The 21,340-nt window shown below is 47.4% G+C and overlaps 1 protein-coding gene across 1 annotated transcript; it reads left to right on the top strand.

The window, feature by feature from the left end:
• Positions 1 to 559: 559 nt before the first annotated feature.
• Positions 560 to 20,124, top strand: LOC129327047 (zinc finger protein 287-like). Its single transcript, XM_054975469.1, has 10 exons — positions 560 to 578; positions 2,876 to 3,343; positions 5,488 to 5,955; positions 7,809 to 8,276; positions 10,076 to 10,543; positions 12,453 to 12,920; positions 13,067 to 13,115; positions 13,198 to 13,277; positions 13,464 to 13,590; positions 16,910 to 20,124. The coding sequence occupies exons 2-10, from the start codon at positions 2,930 to 2,932 to the stop codon at positions 18,421 to 18,423; spliced, it is 4,056 nt and encodes a 1,351-aa protein (XP_054831444.1). The 5' UTR covers positions 560 to 578; positions 2,876 to 2,929; the 3' UTR covers positions 18,424 to 20,124.
• Positions 20,125 to 21,340: the final 1,216 nt, after the last annotated feature.

The following is a 21,340-nucleotide window of genomic DNA, read 5'->3' as shown; positions in this document are numbered from 1 at the left end:
CCTGCTTCATTTCATGATCCTAGCCCCAAATTTCCAACCATGTTTGATTCTGCTTTGTCTCCTACTTTTGCATTCCAGTCACCTATGATCGTCAGCATATCTTGTTTAGGTGTATGATCAATTTTTTCTTGCACAAAAGTTTTCAACGTTTTCCTCCTCAGCATCTGTAGTTGAGGCATAAACTTGAATGATGCTTATTATGTTAAACACAAATCCGCCTACCCACTCAGCACAGCTTTTTCCAACCTGGGTGACTTTAAAAGCTTGGCAAACTTCCCCAGCTTTTGCTAATGTAAGATATTTGGCTTCTGGAAATCTGTCTCTCTCTTGCCATGATGGACTCCTGGGACAATCTGATCCTTTCTTATGCTAACAGGCCTTCCCTGAAGTCTGATTGATGTTAGTGGGTCAGATTCTGCTTGCGGAGAGGGTCCTTTCTGCTTTATGGAGTCGATCCAAGGGTTAAAGGCAAGCAGATTCCATTCCTAGAGAGGCCATAAGAGAGGCCACCTGACATGCCGCAGTCACTTCCTTTTAGAGCGCTTGGGTGAAGTAGGCATTCACGGATCTTTAAACAGGTAAAATTGTATTTCCTTCGCAAAATACCTCCCTGCTTATGAAAGGCGAATGGTCCACAGGGGTGGCTGCATTTGGGGGTGGGGGGGTGAGTAGCTACTAGGTAACATCTGATTTTATCAAGTATAGCTTATTGGTTATGACATTATTAACCTGAGGATTTTCTTTTGAATGAGATTTCCTGCTTCTTTCTGGTGCCTCCTCACTGGAGACTGGGCTGAGTTCTTCCTAAAACACAGCATGTACCTTCCGCTGTTTGTCTCAGCATTCTGCTGCTTTCTACAAACTCTTAACATGGCAGCGGGTGTTTTTCTTCTTTTACTGGAAGAGCAAGCTTGGATTTTTGGAGGGTTCCCCTCGCCCCTCTGCTGCAGCTTGGCACGCTTCTCTTGCCTTCGCTAATGCAGGATCTTTTGCTTCCGGAAATTGGTCTCTCTTTTCTGATCGTGGACTCCTGGGACAATCTGAGCCTTTCTTAGCTTCCCAAAGTCACATGTCCAGCTCGGGTTTCTCAAACCAGCCACAAAACTCCGCCTGGCTTTGCTTTCTTGCACGGCAAAGATATTTATTTCTTTAGTGAGAGAATTTGTATGCTGCCTCTCTAGGGAACCTGCCTGAGGCAGTTTTAAAAAGTAGAACATCATAAAAATGAAACAGGATTAAAAGCTGTTAAAATCCAGCATTAAAAAGTGAGCCATGGTCCCCAACGAACAGATTCTCCCACAGGGATCCCCATATTTACCCTACCCAGAAGCCTCTCTGATTTGGCTGCGAGGGGCCTGGGTGAAAATAATATCCCCCTGAGTTGCCTGGAATTCCTTGCCAAATCACTGAACCTCTCTGGCTTGGACTGTCTTGCTCCTCTGGAGTCATTCCCGCTATGGAGTGGACCTCACTTGAAAGCCTCCCTTCCCTCTGGGTGGGACATTCCTCTCCTCAGGGTCAAGTGAAGTATGACTCTTTCGGGCCCTTTTCCCTGAGCGGGAAAAGCTCAGACAGAATTCTCAGGGAAACAAAGAGGCTTTGTCTAATTATCAGGAAGACATTAAATCAAAACACCTTTAGCATACACAGCTGCAGAGACAAGGTTGCAGCGCTGAGGGAGACATTCCCAAGGAAGATAAGATGCTTCACAGGCCTCTGAAAGGAATTTAGATGAGAACAACTACAATGTAATATCAAGGCACAGCAAAGAAACGTAGCAAATCAACGCATAGCTAAAACATAGCAAATTAATGGCATGAATGGGGCACAGTCATGACACAGCCACTCCTCTCAGCCCCAGCTCCCCAGCTGTATTGTGGGGGGATAATAATAACACTAACTTGTTCACCGCTCTGAGTGAGGCACTAGTCTATCTAGAAGAGTGGTATATAAACACAGTTGTTGTTGTTGTTGTTGTTGTGAGAGTTGTTCCAAGTTGGGACCCTGGTATACCCCAGATGGTTCGGCCTGGATTTATTTAATTATCCCAGACACAAATCTTTGGCCTGATACACAAGGGGGATGGTCGGAGCGTGGGGGGCCCCACATGTGTAGGTCTAGTTGCGTAACATACAGAGAAGACTAAAAATCATTAATTAAATCCAGCATTGGGACCTTGAGCAACTTACAGTGAACAACACTTTTCACATTAAAGGGCCCTATGAAGAGAGTCTCTACAGGAGACATCTGACATGAGGAGCCTCAAGTGACGGGAGACACAGTGATTAGCCTGGAAGCCTAGTTCAAAAAGGCAGAGCCGAAGCCTCTATCAATTATACCTCTCTGCACTAGCAGGCACAGATTGCTCCTCAGAGGGTTTGTTAATTTCATCAGAGCCTTTGGGGAGGCTCTCAGTCCCTTTTTCTAACCTCCTTGTAAATTGGCACCATGCTCCTGGTCCCAGGTGGTGTTCTCTGGTTGGTGAATGCTTCCAGGATCTCTAGTTTATATTTTAGCAATACATTTGTTGAGCAGAGTAGATCCTTTCTGCTAACTGTATTGAAGTTCTTCTGGCTCCTTATTTACTGACACCCACGACTCTTGCATGAGCTTTTGTGAGTCAGAGCTCACCTCTTCAGATGCTCTTTTGTTAAAAATCTATGACTCAGTGTTGGCTTTGCTGCAGGTTGACTCAGTGTTGGCTTTGCTGCAGGTTGACTCAGTGTTGGCTTTGCTGCAGGTTGACTCAGTGTTGGCTTTGCTGCAGGTTGACTCAGTGTTGGCTTTGCTGCAGGTTGACTCAGTGTTGGCTTTGCTGCAGGTTGACTCAGTGTTGGCTTTGCTGCAGGTTGACTCAGTGTTGGCTTTGCTGCAGGTCATAGGTCCAGCACTTGCCTTTATAGAAGAATCTGGCGAAGAGGAAGGGAAGATGAGGGGAGAGACAGACCCAGCTGATCCAAAAGCCAGAAAAGGCCCTGTTTCCACCGAGGCCGAGAGTAGAGGGGGACCATGGGAAGGAACCGTGCAGAGGAGCCTGGGAAACGACCGCTTCCCTTCAGATGTGCCGCGCCAGCACTTCAGGAAGTTCTGCTACCAGGAGGCTAAAGGGCCCAGAGAGGTTTGCAGCCAACTCCACCATTTGTGTCTCCAGTGGCTGAAGCCGGAAAGGCACAGCAAGAGGGAGATGCTGGACCTGGTGCTCCTGGAGCAGCTCCTGGCTGTCCTGCCCCCGGAGATGGAGAACTGGGTCCGGGGATGCAGGCCGGAGAGCAGCTCCCAGACGGTGGCCCTGGCAGAAGGCTTCCTCCTGAGCCAGGCAGAGGAGAAGAAGCAGGAGCAGCAGGTAAGAGGGTTTCACCCGGTAGTGTCTGGGGCAAAGACACCCTCAAAATCCACACTGATTGCCCTTACTATTTTAGAATTCCTTCCAGCCAGATTCTCCCACAGGGATCCCCATATTTACCCTACCCAGAAGCCTCTCTGATTTGGCTGCGCATGGCCTGGGTGAAAATAATATCCCCCAGAGGTGCCTGGAATTCCTTGCCAGAATCACTGAACCTCTTTGGCTTGGACTTCCTTCCCCCTCTGGAATCATTGCCGCTGTGAAGTGGACTTCACTTGAAAGCCTCCCTTCCCTCTGGGTGGGACATTCCTCTCCTCAGGGTCAAGTGAAGTATGACTCTTTCGGGCCCTTTTCCCTGAGCGGGAAAAGCTCAGACAGAATTCTCAGGGAAACAAAGAGGATGGTTGTTGGGGGTTTTCCGGGCTGTATTGCCGTGGTCTTGGCATTGTAGTTCCTGACGTTTCGCCAGCAGCTGTGGCTGGCATCTTCAGAGGTGTAGCACCAAAAGACAGAGATCTCTCTTTTGGTGCTACACCTCTGATCTCTCTTTTGGTGCTACACCTCTGAAGATGCCAGCCACAGCTGCTGGCGAAACGTCAGGAACTACAATGCCAAGACCACGGCAATACAGCCCGGAAAACCCCCAACAACCATCGTTCTCCGGCCGTGAAAGCCTTCGACAATACATCGAAACAAAGAGGCTTTGTCTAATTATCAGGAAGACATTAAATCAAAACACCTTTAGCATACACAGCTGCAGAGACAAGGTTGCAGCGCTGAGGGAGACATTCCCAAGGAAGATAAGATGCTTCACAGGCCTCTGAAAGGAATTTAGATGAGAACAACTACAATGTAATATCAAGGCACAGCAAAGAAACTTAGCAAATCAACGCATAGCTAAAACATAGCAAATTAATGGCATGAATGGGGCACAGTCATGACACAGCCACTCCTCTCGGCCCCAGCTCCCCAGCTGTATTGTGGGGGGATAATAATAACACTAACTTGTTCACCGCTCTGAGTGAGGCACTAGTCTATCTAGAAGAGTGGTATATAAACACAGTTGTTGTTGATGTTGTTGTTGTTGTGAGAGTTGTTCCAAGTTGGGACCCTGGTATACCCCAGATGGTTCGGCCTGGATTTATTTAATTATCCCAGACACAAATCTTTGGCCTGATACACAAGGGGGATGGTCGGAGCGTGGGGGGCCCCACATGTGTAGGTCTAGTTGCGTAACATACAGAGAAGACTAAAAATCATTAATTAAATCCAGCATTGGGACCTTGAGCAACTTACAGTGAACAACACTTTTCACATTAAAGGGCCCTATGAAGAGAGTCTCTACAGGAGACATCTGACATGAGGAGCCTCAAGTGACGGGAGACACAGTGATTAGCCTGGAAGCCTAGTTCAAAAAGGCAGAGCCGAAGCCTCTATCAATTATACCTCTCTGCACTAGCAGGCACAGATTGCTCCTCAGAGGGTTTGTTAATTTCATCAGAGCCTTTGGGGAGGCTCTCAGTCCCTTTTTCTAACCTCCTTGTAAATTGGCACCATGCTCCTGGTCCCAGGTGGTGTTCTCTGGTTGGTGAATGCTTCCAGGATCTCTAGTTTATATTTTAGCAATACATTTGTTGAGCAGAGTAGATCCTTTCTGCTAACTGTATTGAAGTTCTTCTGGCTCCTTATTTACTGACACCCACGACTCTTGCATGAGCTTTTGTGAGTCGGAGCTCACCTCTTCAGATGCTCTTTTGTTAAAAATCTATGACTCAGTGTTGGCTTTGCTGCAGGTTGACTCAGTGTTGGCTTTGCTGCAGGTTGACTCAGTGTTGGCTTTGCTGCAGGTTGACTCAGTGTTGGCTTTGCTGCAGGTTGACTCAGTGTTGGCTTTGCTGCAGGTTGACTCAGTGTTGGCTTTGCTGCAGGTTGACTCAGTGTTGGCTTTGCTGCAGGTTGACTCAGTGTTGGCTTTGCTGCAGGTTGACTCAGTGTTGGCTTTGCTGCAGGTTGACTCAGTGTTGGCTTTGCTGCAGGTTGACTCAGTGTTGGCTTTGCTGCAGGTTGACTCAGTGTTGGCTTTGCTGCAGGTTGACTCAGTGTTGGCTTTGCTGCAGGTTGACTCAGTGTTGGCTTTGCTGCAGGTCATAGGTCCAGCACTTGCCTTTATAGAAGAATCTGGCGAAGAGGAAGGGAAGATGAGGGGAGAGACAGACCCAGCTGATCCAAAAGCCAGAAAAGGCCCTGTTTCCACCGAGGCTGAGAGTAGAGGGGGACCATGGGAAGGAACCGTGCAGAGGAGCCTGGGAAACGACCGCTTCCCTTCAGATGTGCCGCGCCAGCACTTCAGGAAGTTCTGCTACCAGGAGGCTAAAGGGCCCAGAGAGGTTTGCAGCCAACTCCACCATTTGTGTCTCCAGTGGCTGAAGCCGGAAAGGCACAGCAAGAGGGAGATGCTGGACCTGGTGCTCCTGGAGCAGCTCCTGGCTGTCCTGCCCCCGGAGATGGAGAACTGGGTCCGGGGATGCAGGCCGGAGAGCAGTTCCCAGGCGGTGGCCCTGGCAGAAGGCTTCCTCCTGAGCCAGGCAGAGGAGAAGAAGCAGGAGCAGCAGGTAAGAGGGTTTCACCCGGTAGTGTCTGGGGCAAAGACACCCTCAAAATCCACACGGATTGCCCTTACTGTTTTAGAATTCCTTCCAGCCAGATTCTTCCACAGGGATCCCCATATTTACCCTACCCTGAAGCTTCTCTGATTTGGCTGCCAGTGGCCTGGGTGAAAATAATATCCCCCTGAGTTGCCTGGAATTCCTTGCCAGAATCACTGAACCTCTCTGGCTTGGACTTCCTTCCCCCTCTGGAATCATTGCCGCTGTGAAGTGGACTTCACTTGAAAGCCTCCCTTCCCTCTGGGTGGGACATTCCTCTCCTCAGGGTCAAGTGAAGTATGACTCTTTCGGGCCCTTTTCCCTGAGCGGGAAAAGCTCAGACAGAATTCTCAGGGAAACAAAGAGGCTTTGTCTAATTATCAGGAAGACATTAAATCAAAACACCTTTAGCATACACAGCTGCAGAGACAAGGTTGCAGCGCTGAGGGAGACATTCCCAAGGAAGATAAGATGCTTCACAGGCCTCTGAAAGGAATTTAGATGAGAACAACTACCATGTAATATCAAGGCACAGCAAAGAAACTTAGCAAATCAACGCATAGCTAAAACATAGCAAATTAATGGCATGGATGTGGCACAGTCATGACACAGCCACTCCTCTCAGCCCCAGCTCCCCAGCTGTATTGTGGGGGGATAATAATAACTAACTTGTTCACCGCTCTGGGTGAGCCACTAATCTATCTAGAAGAGCGGTATATAAACACAGTTGTTGTTGTTGTTGTTGTTGTTGTTGTTGTTGTTGTGAGAGTTGTTCCAAGTTGGGACCCTGGTATATCCCAGATGGTTCGGCCTGGATTTATTTAATTATCCCAGACACAAGTCTTTGGCCTGATACACAAGGGGGATGGTCGGAGCGTGGGGGGCCCCACATGTGTAGGTCTAGTTGCGTATCATACAGAGAAGACTAAAAATCATTAATTAAATCCAGCATTGGGACCTTGAGCAACTTACAGTGAACAACAATTTTCACATTAAAGGGCCCTATGAAGAGAGTCTCTACAGGAGACATCTGACATGAGGAGCCTCAAGTGAAGGGAGACGCAGTGATTAGCCTGGAAGCCTAGTTCAAAAAGGCAGAGCCGAAGCCTCTATCAATTATACCTCTCTGCACTAGCAGGCACAGATTGCTCCTCAGAGGGTTTGTTAATTTCATCAGAGCCTTTGGGGAGGCTCTCAGTCCCTTTTTCTAACCTCCTTGTAAATTGGCACCATGCTCCTGGTCCCAGGTGGTGTTCTCTGGTTGGTGAATGCTTCCAGGATCTCTAGTTTATATTTTAGCAATACATTTGTTGAGCAGAGTAGATCCTTTCTGCTAACTGTATTGAAGTTCTTCTGGCTCCTTATTTACTGACACCCACGACTCTTGCATGAGCTTTTGTGAGTCGGAGCTCACCTCTTCAGATGCTCTTTTGTTAAAAATCTATGACTCAGTGTTGGCTTTGCTGCAGGTTGACTCAGTGTTGGCTTTGCTGCAGGTTGACTCAGTGTTGGCTTTGCTGCAGGTTGACTCAGTGTTGGCTTTGCTGCAGGTTGACTCAGTGTTGGCTTTGCTGCAGGTTGACTCAGTGTTGGCTTTGCTGCAGGTTGACTCAGTGTTGGCTTTGCTGCAGGTTGACTCAGTGTTGGCTTTGCTGCAGGTTGACTCAGTGTTGGCTTTGCTGCAGGTTGACTCAGTGTTGGCTTTGCTGCAGGTTGACTCAGTGTTGGCTTTGCTGCAGGTTGACTCAGTGTTGGCTTTGCTGCAGGTTGACTCAGTGTTGGCTTTGCTGCAGGTTGACTCAGTGTTGGCTTTGCTGCAGGTCATAGGTCCAGCACTTGCCTTTATAGAAGAATCTGGCGAAGAGGAAGGGAAGATGAGGGGAGAGACAGACCCAGCTGATCCAAAAGCCAGAAAAGGCCCTGTTTCCACCGAGGCCGAGAGTAGAGGGGGACCATGGGAAGGAACCGTGCAGAGGAGCCTGGGAAACGACCGCTTCCCTTCAGATGTGCCGCGCCAGCACTTCAGGAAGTTCTGCTACCAGGAGGCTAAAGGGCCCAGAGAGGTTTGCAGCCAACTCCACCATTTGTGTCTCCAGTGGCTGAAGCCGGAAAGGCACAGCAAGAGGGAGATGCTGGACCTGGTGCTCCTGGAGCAGCTCCTGGCTGTCCTGCCCCCGGAGATGGAGAACTGGGTCCGGGGATGCAGGCCGGAGAGCAGTTCCCAGGCGGTGGCCCTGGCAGAAGGCTTCCTCCTGAGCCAGGCAGAGGAGAAGAAGCAGGAGCAGCAGGTAAGAGGGTTTCACCCGGTAGTGTCTGGGGCAAAGACACCCTCAAAATCCACACGGATTGCCCTTACTGTTTTAGAATTCCTTCCAGCCAGATTCTTCCACAGGGATCCCCATATTTACCCTACCCTGAAGCTTCTCTGATTTGGCTGCCAGTGGCCTGGGTGAAAATAATATCCCCCTGAGTTGCCTGGAATTCCTTGCCAGAATCACTGAACCTCTCTGGCTTGGACTTCCTTCCCCCTCTGGAATCATTGCCGCTGTGAAGTGGACTTCACTTGAAAGCCTCCCTTCCCTCTGGGTGGGACATTCCTCTCCTCAGGGTCAAGTGAAGTATGACTCTTTCGGGCCCTTTTCCCTGAGCGGGAAAAGCTCAGACAGAATTCTCAGGGAAACAAAGAGGCTTTGTCTAATTATCAGGAAGACATTAAATCAAAACACCTTTAGCATACACAGCTGCAGAGACAAGGTTGCAGCGCTGAGGGAGACATTCCCAAGGAAGATAAGATGCTTCACAGGCCTCTGAAAGGAATTTAGATGAGAACAACTACCATGTAATATCAAGGCACAGCAAAGAAACTTAGCAAATCAACGCATAGCTAAAACATAGCAAATTAATGGCATGGATGTGGCACAGTCATGACACAGCCACTCCTCTCAGCCCCAGCTCCCCAGCTGTATTGTGGGGGGATAATAATAACTAACTTGTTCACCGCTCTGGGTGAGCCACTAATCTATCTAGAAGAGCGGTATATAAACACAGTTGTTGTTGTTGTTGTTGTTGTTGTTGTTGTTGTTGTGAGAGTTGTTCCAAGTTGGGACCCTGGTATATCCCAGATGGTTCGGCCTGGATTTATTTAATTATCCCAGACACAAGTCTTTGGCCTGATACACAAGGGGGATGGTCGGAGCGTGGGGGGCCCCACATGTGTAGGTCTAGTTGCGTATCATACAGAGAAGACTAAAAATCATTAATTAAATCCAGCATTGGGACCTTGAGCAACTTACAGTGAACAACAATTTTCACATTAAAGGGCCCTATGAAGAGAGTCTCTACAGGAGACATCTGACATGAGGAGCCTCAAGTGAAGGGAGACGCAGTGATTAGCCTGGAAGCCTAGTTCAAAAAGGCAGAGCCGAAGCCTCTATCAATTATACCTCTCTGCACTAGCAGGCACAGATTGCTCCTCAGAGGGTTTGTTAATTTCATCAGAGCCTTTGGGGAGGCTCTCAGTCCCTTTTTCTAACCTCCTTGTAAATTGGCACCATGCTCCTGGTCCCAGGTGGTGTTCTCTGGTTGGTGAATGCTTCCAGGATCTCTAGTTTATATTTTAGCAATACATTTGTTGAGCAGAGTAGATCCTTTCTGCTAACTGTATTGAAGTTCTTCTGGCTCCTTATTTACTGACACCCACGACTCTTGCATGAGCTTTTGTGAGTCGGAGCTCACCTCTTCAGATGCTCTTTTGTTAAAAATCTATGACTCAGTGTTGGCTTTGCTGCAGGTTGACTCAGTGTTGGCTTTGCTGCAGGTTGACTCAGTGTTGGCTTTGCTGCAGGTTGACTCAGTGTTGGCTTTGCTGCAGGTTGACTCAGTGTTGGCTTTGCTGCAGGTTGACTCAGTGTTGGCTTTGCTGCAGGTTGACTCAGTGTTGGCTTTGCTGCAGGTTGACTCAGTGTTGGCTTTGCTGCAGGTTGACTCAGTGTTGGCTTTGCTGCAGGTTGACTCAGTGTTGGCTTTGCTGCAGGTTGACTCAGTGTTGGCTTTGCTGCAGGTTGACTCAGTGTTGGCTTTGCTGCAGGTCATAGGTCCAGCACTTGCCTTTATAGAAGAATCTGGCGAAGAGGAAGGGAAGATGAGGGGAGAGACAGACCCAGCTGATCCAAAAGCCAGAAAAGGCCCTGTTTCCACCGAGGCCGAGAGTAGAGGGGGACCATGGGAAGGAACCGTGCAGAGGAGCCTGGGAAACGACCGCTTCCCTTCAGATGTGCCGCGCCAGCACTTCAGGAAGTTCTGCTACCAGGAGGCTAAAGGGCCCAGAGAGGTTTGCAGCCAACTCCACCATTTGTGTCTCCAGTGGCTGAAGCCGGAAAGGCACAGCAAGAGGGAGATGCTGGACCTGGTGCTCCTGGAGCAGCTCCTGGCTGTCCTGCCCCCGGAGATGGAGAACTGGGTCCGGGGATGCAGGCCGGAGAGCAGTTCCCAGGCGGTGGCCCTGGCAGAAGGCTTCCTCCTGAGCCAGGCAGAGGAGAAGAAGCAGGAGCAGCAGGTAAGAGGGTTTCACCCGGTAGTGTCTGGGGCAAAGACACCCTCAAAATCCACACGGATTGCCCTTACTGTTTTAGAATTCCTTCCAGCCAGATTCTTCCACAGGGATCCCCATATTTACCCTACCCTGAAGCTTCTCTGATTTGGCTGCCAGTGGCCTGGGTGAAAATAATATCCCCCTGAGTTGCCTGGAATTCCTTGCCAGAATCACTGAACCTCTCTGGCTTGGACTTCCTTCCCCCTCTGGAATCATTGCCGCTGTGAAGTGGACTTCACTTGAAAGCCTCCCTTCCCTCTGGGTGGGACATTCCTCTCCTCAGGGTCAAGTGAAGTATGACTCTTTCGGGCCCTTTTCCCTGAGCGGGAAAAGCTCAGACAGAATTCTCAGGGAAACAAAGAGGCTTTGTCTAATTATCAGGAAGACATTAAATCAAAACACCTTTAGCATACACAGCTGCAGAGACAAGGTTGCAGCGCTGAGGGAGACATTCCCAAGGAAGATAAGATGCTTCACAGGCCTCTGAAAGGAATTTAGATGAGAACAACTACAATGTAATATCAAGGCACAGCAAAGAAACTTAGCAAATCAACGCATAGCTAAAACATAGCAAATTAATGGCATGGATGTGGCACAGTCATGACACAGCCACTCCTCTCAGCCCCAGCTCCCCAGCTGTATTGTGGGGGGATAATAATAACTAACTTGTTCACCGCTCTGGGTGAGCCACTAATCTATCTAGAAGAGCGGTATATAAACACAGTTGTTGTTGTTGTTGTTGTTGTTGTTGTTGTTGTTGTTGTGAGAGTTGTTCCAAGTTGGGACCCTGGTATATCCCAGATGGTTCGGCCTGGATTTATTTAATTATCCCAGACACAATCTTTGGCCTGATACACAAGGGGGATGGTCGGAGCGTGGGGGGCCCCACATGTGTAGGTCTAGTTGCGTAACATACAGAGAAGACTAAAAATCATTAATTAAATCCAGCATTGGGACCTTGAGCAACTTACAGTGAACAACACTTTTCACATTAAAGGGCCCTATGAAGAGAGTCTCTACAGGAGACATCTGACATGAGGAGCCTCAAGTGAAGGGAGACGCAGTGATTAGCCTGGAAGCCTAGTTCAAAAAGGCAGAGCCGAAGCCTCTATCAATTATACCTCTCTGCACTAGCAGGCACAGATTGCTCCTCAGAGGGTTTGTTAATTTCATCAGAGCCTTTGGGGAGGCTCTCAGTCCCTTTTTCTAACCTCCTTGTAAATTGGCACCATGCTCCTGGTCCCAGGTGGTGTTCTCTGGTTGGTGAATGCTTCCAGGATCTCTAGTTTATATTTTAGCAATACATTTGTTGAGCAGAGTAGATCCTTTCTGCTAACTGTATTGAAGTTCTTCTGGCTCCTTATTTACTGACACCCACGACTCTTGCAAGAGCTTTTGTGAGTCGGAGCTCACCTCTTCAGATGCTCTTTTGTTAAAAATCTATGACTAAGTGTTGGCTTTGCTGCAGGTTGACTAAGTGTTGGCTTTGCTGCAGGTTGACTCAGTGTTGGCTTTGCTGCAGGTTGACTCAGTGTTGGCTTTGCTGCAGGTTGACTCAGTGTTGGCTTTGCTGCAGGTTGACTCAGTGTTGGCTTTGCTGCAGGTTGACTCAGTGTTGGCTTTGCTGCAGGTTGACTCAGTGTTGGCTTTGCTGCAGGTTGACTCAGTGTTGGCTTTGCTGCAGGTTGACTCAGTGTTGGCTTTGCTGCAGGTTGACTCAGTGTTGGCTTTGCTGCAGGTTGACTCAGTGTTGGCTTTGCTGCAGGTTGACTCAGTGTTGGCTTTGCTGCAGGTTGACTCAGTGTTGGCTTTGCTGCAGGTTGACTCAGTGTTGGCTTTGCTGCAGGTTGACTCAGTGTTGGCTTTGCTGCAGGTCATTGGTCCAGCACTTGCCTTTATAGAAGAATCTGGCGAAGAGGAAGGGAAGATGAGGGGAGAGACAGACCCAGCTGATCCAAAAGCCAGAAAAGGCCCTGTTTCCACCGAGGCTGAGAGTAGAGGGGGACCATGGGAAGGAACCGTGCAGAGGAGCCTGGGAAACGACCGCTTCCCTTCAGATGTGCCGCGCCAGCACTTCAGGAAGTTCTGCTACCAGGAGGCTAAAGGGCCCAGAGAGGTTTGCAGCCAACTCCACCATTTGTGTCTCCAGTGGCTGAAGCCGGAAAGGCACAGCAAGAGGGAGATGCTGGACCTGGTGCTCCTGGAGCAGCTCCTGGCTGTCCTGCCCCCGGAGATGGAGAACTGGGTCCGGGGATGCAGGCCGGAGAGCAGTTCCCAGGCGGTGGCCCTGGCAGAAGGCTTCCTCCTGAGCCAGGCAGAGGAGAAGAAGCAGGAGCAGCAGGTAAGAGGGTTTCACCCGGTAGTGTCTGGGGCAAAGACACCCTCAAAATCCACACGGATTGCCCTTACTGTTTTAGAATTCCTCCCAGCCTGTTTTCTCTTCCTTTTCTCCTCAGTCTTCCTTCCTTATCCCCCCTTCTCTTTCAGGTGCAGGAGAGGATCGCGCAGGAGAGTTATAACGGAACAACTTTTCCAGGTAACATCAAAAGTGGTGTCGTGCCCACTCAATGTCCTCCTTGAGGCCAGAATGCATTCCAGTTATCTTCTCATTCTTTTAGGTGGTGCCTTGAAACCAGTGATATCTTCTTTGGTATCATTGTGTGGCAGAGAAAAAGCCACTTCCATGCAGCAGGACTCGGTAAGTGTGGAACTGACCCTGGGTGCCTCCCCCGTCAGAAAGAATCTCTCTCTCGCTCTCTCTTTCCCCTTCCTGCTATCTGTCCTGCTCACTAGGCAGAAAATGAAAGCGGTTTGAATCCTGAAAGCAAACATCTAATTATAGACCCCTTAGAAGTTTGCCCTTAGCAGTTCTTTCTCATTTCAGGGTCCAGTGACCTTGGAGGAGGTGTCTGTGCACTTCACGGAGGAGGAGTGGGCGCTGCTGGATCCGGACCAAAGACGCCTTCACAAGGAGGTCATGGAGGACAACCGTCAGAATGTGGCCTCTCTGGGTAAGGTTCTCCTTTCTCTTGAGTCACAGATGCTAATGAAATACTCTAGTAGGACTCTTTCAACAGAGGCTTTCAGTAGGGCAGTGGAGCAGATCCAAACACAGGCAAGGAAGGGGCTTGGTGTATGTAGTGGACTTCCCAAGTCAGCCAAAAGGAATAACTCCTTCCTCTCCTCCCAAACTCACCATGGAGGACTGAGCAGGCCCTTTGTTCTTCAGAGGCCCAAAATCTTGAGTGCAGATAAAAATCCATTGAAAGCAGGGAAGGCAGAAGGATTGGCCTCCGTAACAGTTTATGGGACGTCAACGGGACCTTCTCAAGGGCCTTTCAGAGCAGCTGAGGAAACTCGCATTCTTTTAGCATTAGCGTTGTACCAAGTCCTGGAAGATGTTTCCGTGGCCCAAGGACCTCACCATCTGCCACTGGACAGGAAGAGCATAGCTGTGGGAGGGAGGGGGCCGAAGCGGTGATTTAGGGCCATTCTACTACATTATACTTACACCATTGCATGCTTAGGCTCGTGTGTAGAAAAACAAGGTGGCAGAGTCCTGAAGAACAAAACCCAAGAAAATAGGATTTTGCAGGTGAGGTTTTGGTCTCTGTAAAGAAGAGCTTTGCCTGCTGAATTCCTGTGTGTCCGGCTGCTGTGAAAATGGAAGGAGCAGGTCCTGTCAGGAAAATGCTAGGCTGGAGAAAAGTGCCGTTTTGAGTCGCCTTCAGCAAGAGTGGGATAAAAAATGTGAACTAGTGAAGTCAGATTTATAAGCGTTAAAAATAATTTTTGTGTGGTAAGTAGGAGTTCATGGTTTTCAGGATCCATCACCATCTTTTCCCATCCTGAGAGGGCTGGGGTGGGGGGGGGGGTGATCTCTTCGGAGGGAGAGGTGCCTTTGGTCCCCTGTTCCCCACTTTGGGCCTTGACAGGACTTATCATTCCCAAACCTCTTTCTATTTCCATGCTGCAATGAAACAGAAACCCATTTTCCTGAAACAGAAAAAAGAGTGAGACCAGCTGGAATGTACTTTCTTTTGTGGTGCAAACCTTTAATGGGTGTATCCAGATAAGGACCACTTTGGCTAACCTTTTCCCACCAGAAAACAGAAATTTCTCAAGAGGAAACAGCATAAACAAATCACTGATGAATCTCAAAAATGTCCAGAGAACAGTAGAAAGAAGAGAAGCAGAGCTCAGAACAGCTAAAAATTAAAGACAGAAACGTGATTGAAAAGAAGTATTTTTTCCTTGTGGTTGATAGCTTGAAAGGTAGACTCAGGGCAAGGTTAAAGGGGGGAGGCATTTCCCAGATGAGGAGCCAGCACTGAAAAGGCCCCATCTCTAGTGTTTGTCTATCCCCCTATGTAAGGGACCCAAGAGCAGGACTTGAGAGTCCAACTTTTATAGCGGGAGGAAACAGTATGGCAGATGGTAACCCTCAAGTTCTCAAGCCCCATTTATAAAATAACAAAACAATAATAAAACCTGATGGTTGTTGTGGGTTTTCCGGGCTGTATTGCCGTGGTCTTGGCATTGTAGATCCTGACGTTTCGCCAGCAGCTGTGGCTGGCATCTTCAGAGGTGTAGCACCAAAAGACAGAGATCTCTCAGTGTCACAGTGTGGAAAAGATGTAGGTCATTTGTATCTACTCAGGAGGGGTGGGGTTGAGCTGAGTCATCCTGTAAGAGTTTCCCAGGGTGTGGAATGCTAATGGCGGGAGGCTTCACTGTATCCTGAGGAGGTTCTTTTGCATATGGATTGGTACTTGATGTGCTAATCTTCTCTGCAGGGCTATTGTCAGCCTTCGACAATACATCAATAATAAAACCTCATAGAAATAGTAAGACAACAGTAGTAGATCTACACATAAAAGGTTTCCAAATGTCTAAAAATAAATCCATCAGCAGTTGTCTATAAGTCATGAATTCAAATATTGATAAAGTTGTGAGATCCCCAATCGATTGAATTGAATTATGGATTGGATGGACTGAACTATGGAAGGTGTTTATTTGTCTCTCCAATGCTGTAATAAAAGTCTTATAGCTACAGTATGGACACAGTGTGTCCATTTTTGTTTACCATTGGTTAGGTTCCAAGGAGACAGGAAAGTAGTTTAAAAGTATATTAAAGTATATTAAAGTATATTAAAGGGGGGAGGCATTCCCCAGATGAGGAGCCAGCACTAAAAAGGCCCCATCTCTAGTGATTGTCTATCTTCCTACGTAAGGAATCCGGTTTGTCCTTTTTTGTTTACCATTGGTTAGGCTACAAGACTTGGAGACAGGAAAGTAGTTTAAAAGTATATAAAAATCCTCAAGAATTAATACATTTTCTAATACAATTTTAATATGAGTGATAACATCCTCTCAGAAAGTCCGGAGAGGTGAACGCACCCAAAGCATGTACTTAAGAGATGCATCCTTTAAATTGATTTCACCTCTCTACAGGAGGGTAGTTTAAAAAGACAGAGCTGGTGGAGATCATTCCTCAGAGGGTTTGTTAATTTCATCTTTCCCACCCCCAAAGGCTCTTTCAATTTCACCTCCTCTTTGGTAGGCAAAACTAAAAATAACAAATTCTCTGAGGAGCGTTCTCCACCGGCTTTGTCTTTTTAAATTGCTTCCTGGTTAACATTGCATTTCCCTACATTTGGGCGTTCCCATGTAAGATGTCTTGTGTAGAGAGACTTTTATTATTTCATGTAATCAAACAAGGAGTCATTTAGGTCTTTAAATTTAAGAACCACGACCCCTTGAATCTGCTCCAGCTGGTCCATCTAGACTAGTATCATCTCTGCAGATTACCAGTGGAGCTTTGGAGAAAGAGGGTATTGGACAGTGGCTGTGATGCTATCTAAGGCAGTTGATCTGCTGGGGGGCAACAGGCCCCTCCTTTATTGGTTGGATTCTGCGATTTCTTGCCTCCTATCGTGCCTTTCTTTCAAGGAGCACAAAGCAGCATTTGTGAGGCGAGAGATCTGCCAGAGGTCCCTCTAGACCACCCTTCCAGTTCCCACAGCGGCCAACTAGAGTCCCTGGAAAGTTCACAAGCAGAGAAGCAGAGCCAAAGTCTCGATCTGGGACTGTCCTGCAGGCAACCAGCCTTCAGAAAGATGCTGCCTCCAAACAGGGAGGTTCTGCTGCATCACCTCAACTCTGACAAAACAGCCATACATGAAAAAGCAACTGCTGAATAATAGGTGGCAGGGTTTGACTGCCCTTTAAGTGATTTCTATCCTGTCATCACGAAGAGCAATAAATGGCCTTCTTGCCTTGATTCCACTTTTGCTTTAAGGTCTTACTAACCTTTTCTCTTTATTCCAGAGCCTGAAGGTCCCCAGGAAAAGCTCAAGGGAGGACCACAAGAGCTCCCTCTGGAAGGGAAACAGCAAACAGGCCACAGTGGAACAGACCGGAAGAGGGGGAGTGAATCCTCTGCTTCTAAGGGTGCTGAATCCCAGGACTTCCCCCCAGACCAAGGGAAGATCAGTTGCCCTGTGTGTGGAAAAACATTCAGATCTAAATCACTGCTTGATAGACACTGGAGAAGCCACACAGGGGAGAAACCGTATAAATGTTTGGAGTGTGGAAAGGGATTTATTCAGAATGGCAGCCTTATTGCCCATCAACGTTTCCACACAGGGGAGAAACCGTACAAATGTTTGGAGTGTGGAAAGGCCTTTGTTCGGAAGGGACACTTTTTGGAACACAAAAACATTCACACAGGGTGGAAACCTCATAAATGCTTGGACTGTGGTAAGAGCTTTGCTCGGAGAAGAGCTGTTACTATCCATCGTCGAATCCACACAGGGGAGAAACCTTATATATGTTTGGAGTGTGGAAAGAGATTTACTCACAGAACCAGCCTTACTGTCCATCAACATTTACACACAGGGGAGAAACCACATGCATGTTTGGAGTGTGGAAAGAGATTTACTCAGAGAGCCAGCCTTACTGCCCATCAGTGTTTCCACACAGGGGAGAAACAATATGCATGTTCAGAGTGTGGAAAGAGATTTACTCAGAGAGCCAACCTTACTGCCCATCAACATTTTCACAAAGGGGAGAAACCATATGCATGTCTGGAGTGTGGAAAGAGATTTACTCACAGAGCCAACCTTACTGTCCATCAACGTTTCCACACAGGGAAGAAACCATATAAATGTTTGGAGTGTGGAAAGAGCTTTTCTCAGAAGATACAGCTTACTACCCATCAAAGTATTCACATAGGGGAGAAACCATATAAGTGTTTGGATTGTGGAAAGGCCTTTGTTTGGAAGAACCAACTTTTGGTACACAAAATCACTCATACAGGGGAGAGACCATATCAATGTTTGGAGTGTGGAAAGAGATTTACTCAGAGATCCAACCTTACTGCCCATCAACGAATCCACACAGGGGAGAAACCATATAAATGCATGGAGTGTGGAAAAAGCTTTGTTTGGAATAAAGATCTTACTACCCATCAACGAACCCACACGGGGGAGAAACCATATAAATGTACTGATTGTGGAAAGAGCTTTGCTCGGAGTAAAGATTTTACCATCCATCGACGAATTCACACAGGAGAGAAACCATACAAATGTTCTGAGTGTGAAAAGAGCTTTTCTAACAGTAAAGATCTTACTATCCATCGACGAACCCATACAGGGGAGAAACCATATAAATGCTTGGAGTGTGGCAGGAGCTTTGCTGTGATTGGAGGACTTGCTGGTCATCAAAAGATCCACACAGGGGAGAAACCATTTAAATGCTTGGAGTGTGGCAAGAGCTTTGCTCGAAGTGCATACCTTGCTGTCCATCAACGTATCCACAAAGGGAAAAAAACATATGCTTGACATGTGGAAAGACCTTCAACTAAAACACAGAGCTCAACTACCATGAGAGAATCCATGAATCCATGAAGAAGAGAAATCATCTATGTGTTTGTAGCGTGGAAAGGGCTTTCTTGGGAATGGAACTCTCAGGAGAAACCATACTCTGTCTTCCTCCTCAACAGGGATCTGAAATGGGTTACATTGTTCTCCTTCAATTTTTCCTCTCAGTAATTCCTGCTGAAGGGGAAGTTAGGCTGAGAATGAGTCACTGGCCCACAGTCAGCCAGCAACTTCCAAAATGATAAGTGGGATTTGGACAGAAACTCTGACCACTTGCTGGGAACCAACATTAAGATAATTCACATGCTGGTATTCCCCATTACTGTCAAGCTTGAATTCTCCCCAGAAGCTAAAATGACAAAACTGAGGCTATTGTATTTTGGTCACATCATGAGAAGACAAGACTCACTGGGAAAGACAATAATGCTTGAAAAGGTGGAAGGTAGTAGGAAAGGAGGAAGACCCAAAATGTGATGGCTTGACTCAGTAAAGGAAGCCACGATCTCCAGTTTGCCATGTCTGAGCAAGGTTGTTAATGATAGGACATTTTGTTTAATTCATACGGTTGTCATAAGTCAAAAGTGGCTTCATGGCAGACCTCACTCGCACACACACAGACACAGACACACATGTTCTACCTTCCCTGTCTGTGCTTTTTAACAACTTTATTCTTTCCGTTTTTCAGTAAAGGTTTCTGTATTTTTCCAAGAGTGGTGTTTATTTGTTAGCGAGACCACCTTGGAACCCAGGAAAGGTTCTTCTGGCAGATTTTTCTGGCTCCTCGGCATTCCAAGTATTGGAATGAGGATGACACATTGCAACCAGGGTGTTTAGGCTCTCTCGAGCAATCGATCACATAGATATGAGAGGCCAAGACTATGACACCATATGAAGATCATGTAAAAGCCAATACCTTGAACTGATGAGTAGCCAATTGAATGACTGCAAAATGCGAGTAATAACCATGCTCCACCTAACTCCTAATAATAATCGGAGTTGTTCTGCACCAACTGGAGTCTCTGAGATAACTTAGAGGGGAGCCCTATGAGGAGTGCATTACAGCAGCCTAGTCTCAATGTTACCGTGGGATGGATCCAGGTGGCCAGATCAGCCATGCCAAGGCAGGGGGCCATCTTTCGGATTAAACTGAGTTCGAAGTTTGAGGAGTTCTTTGCAGCTCCATTAACTGGCTTCTCTAGCAGCCATACTGGATCCAGTATAACACCTAGGATCTTAATGGAGGCTGCAGGTGTAGTGTACTGGGATCTTCAAGCAAAGATCCTTTGTTAGAGAGGCACCTTGCAGCCACACTCAGATTAGCTGGGCTTTTTGAGCTGGCCAATCAGGATACTCCTACAGGCTAATGATTATTGAATGGGGATTCAAAATACTGGGTGTTTGCCATTGGTTGAATTGAATTGGGAGGTGTTTTGGTGGTGGGCTGTGTGTATATATAGCTGCAGCATGTATTTCAGTGGTGTTCCTTCTAATAAAAAAGCTATGCTGAAATCACTCTAGCGTCTGAACCCACTACTTTACAGCAAGGGTCAATTGAACTGCATTGAAATTGGAGAGTACAATGTCCTTCAAGATCTCCAGCTTCCCACAACCAGGATCTCCTCCCTGTTGTCTGGGTTCAGTTTCAGTTTGTTTGCTTTTAGCCACTTGATCACAGCTGTCACTAGTTACTGAAGACCTCTACTGTATCATCACCACAGGAATTGTATAGAGAGAGAGAGAACTGGGTGTTATCCACATATTGACGGCATCCAGTTCCATAGTTACAAATTATTTCTCCTTCAGGCTTTACATAGAGGTGGAATAACATGAGGAAAAAGACTGTGCCCACAAGATTATTTCTACACTGGGGATAGCTGGTCTCCAACAACTACCATGAGCAGCACTTTAAACCAGTCCAAGGCACTTCCCCTGATAATCCTCCTGCCTCCAAATGCCTCAACAAAATGGCATGGTTTACTGTATCAACGGCTGAGGACAGATCCAGGAGGGGCAACAAAGAAGCATCACCTTTCTGTACATTCAGGTGGAGGTCATCAAGTAAAGCCACCAGCACCTTCTCAAGTCCAGTAGTACCTTAAAGACTAGCTAGATTTCCAGGATATGAATGTTTGAAAATCAGAGCAGTTACAAGGAATGGAAAAGGGAAGGACACTTTAAAATCCAGGTAGAGAGTGGGAGAGACGGATTTTGTAAATTAGAGTGTCAGGAAGCTAGCTATGGTACATAATATAATTCAATTCAGGGCTTTTTTCCTGGGAAAAGAGATGGTGGAACTCAGGACCGCACAATGATGCCACTTTGGGTCAGCTGGAACAAGGGGGGAGTTTTTTATAGTTTAAATCGCCTTCGGCGAAAATGTTCACATAGCCAGTGCCCCCCCCCTGATCTCCAGACAGAGGGGAGTTTAGATTGCTGGCGCGGAGGGCAATCTAAACTCCGCTCTGTCTGGAGATCGGGGGGGGGGCACCAGTCATATGACCATTTTGAAGAGGTGCCGGAACTCCATTCCACCACATTCCAGCTGGAAAAAAAGCCCTGATTAAATTGATAGAGGGGTTCAAAGTGCAGAATATTAGCATCTGTAATGTGAAAAAAATCCGATCTCCCGATTCACTGAGAGATCTCTGTCTTTTGGTGCTACACCTCTGAAGATGCCAGCCACAGCTGCTGGCGAAACGTCAGGAACTACAATGCCAAGACCATGGCAATACAGCCCGGAAAACCCACAACAACCATCGTTCTCCGGCTGTGAAAGCCTTCGACAATACAATGAACAGGTTGTTGGCTTCACAAAATTCTATGAGTCATTCTCCTGTTTCATGATCCTAGTCCAACTTATCCACCAATGTTTGATTCT

The sequence above is a fragment of the Eublepharis macularius genome, chromosome 4 (assembly GCF_028583425.1).
Source record: "Eublepharis macularius isolate TG4126 chromosome 4, MPM_Emac_v1.0, whole genome shotgun sequence".
In the NCBI taxonomy this organism is placed as follows: Eukaryota; Metazoa; Chordata; class Lepidosauria; order Squamata; family Eublepharidae; genus Eublepharis; species Eublepharis macularius.
This window is presented reverse-complemented; position numbering and strand designations above follow the sequence as displayed.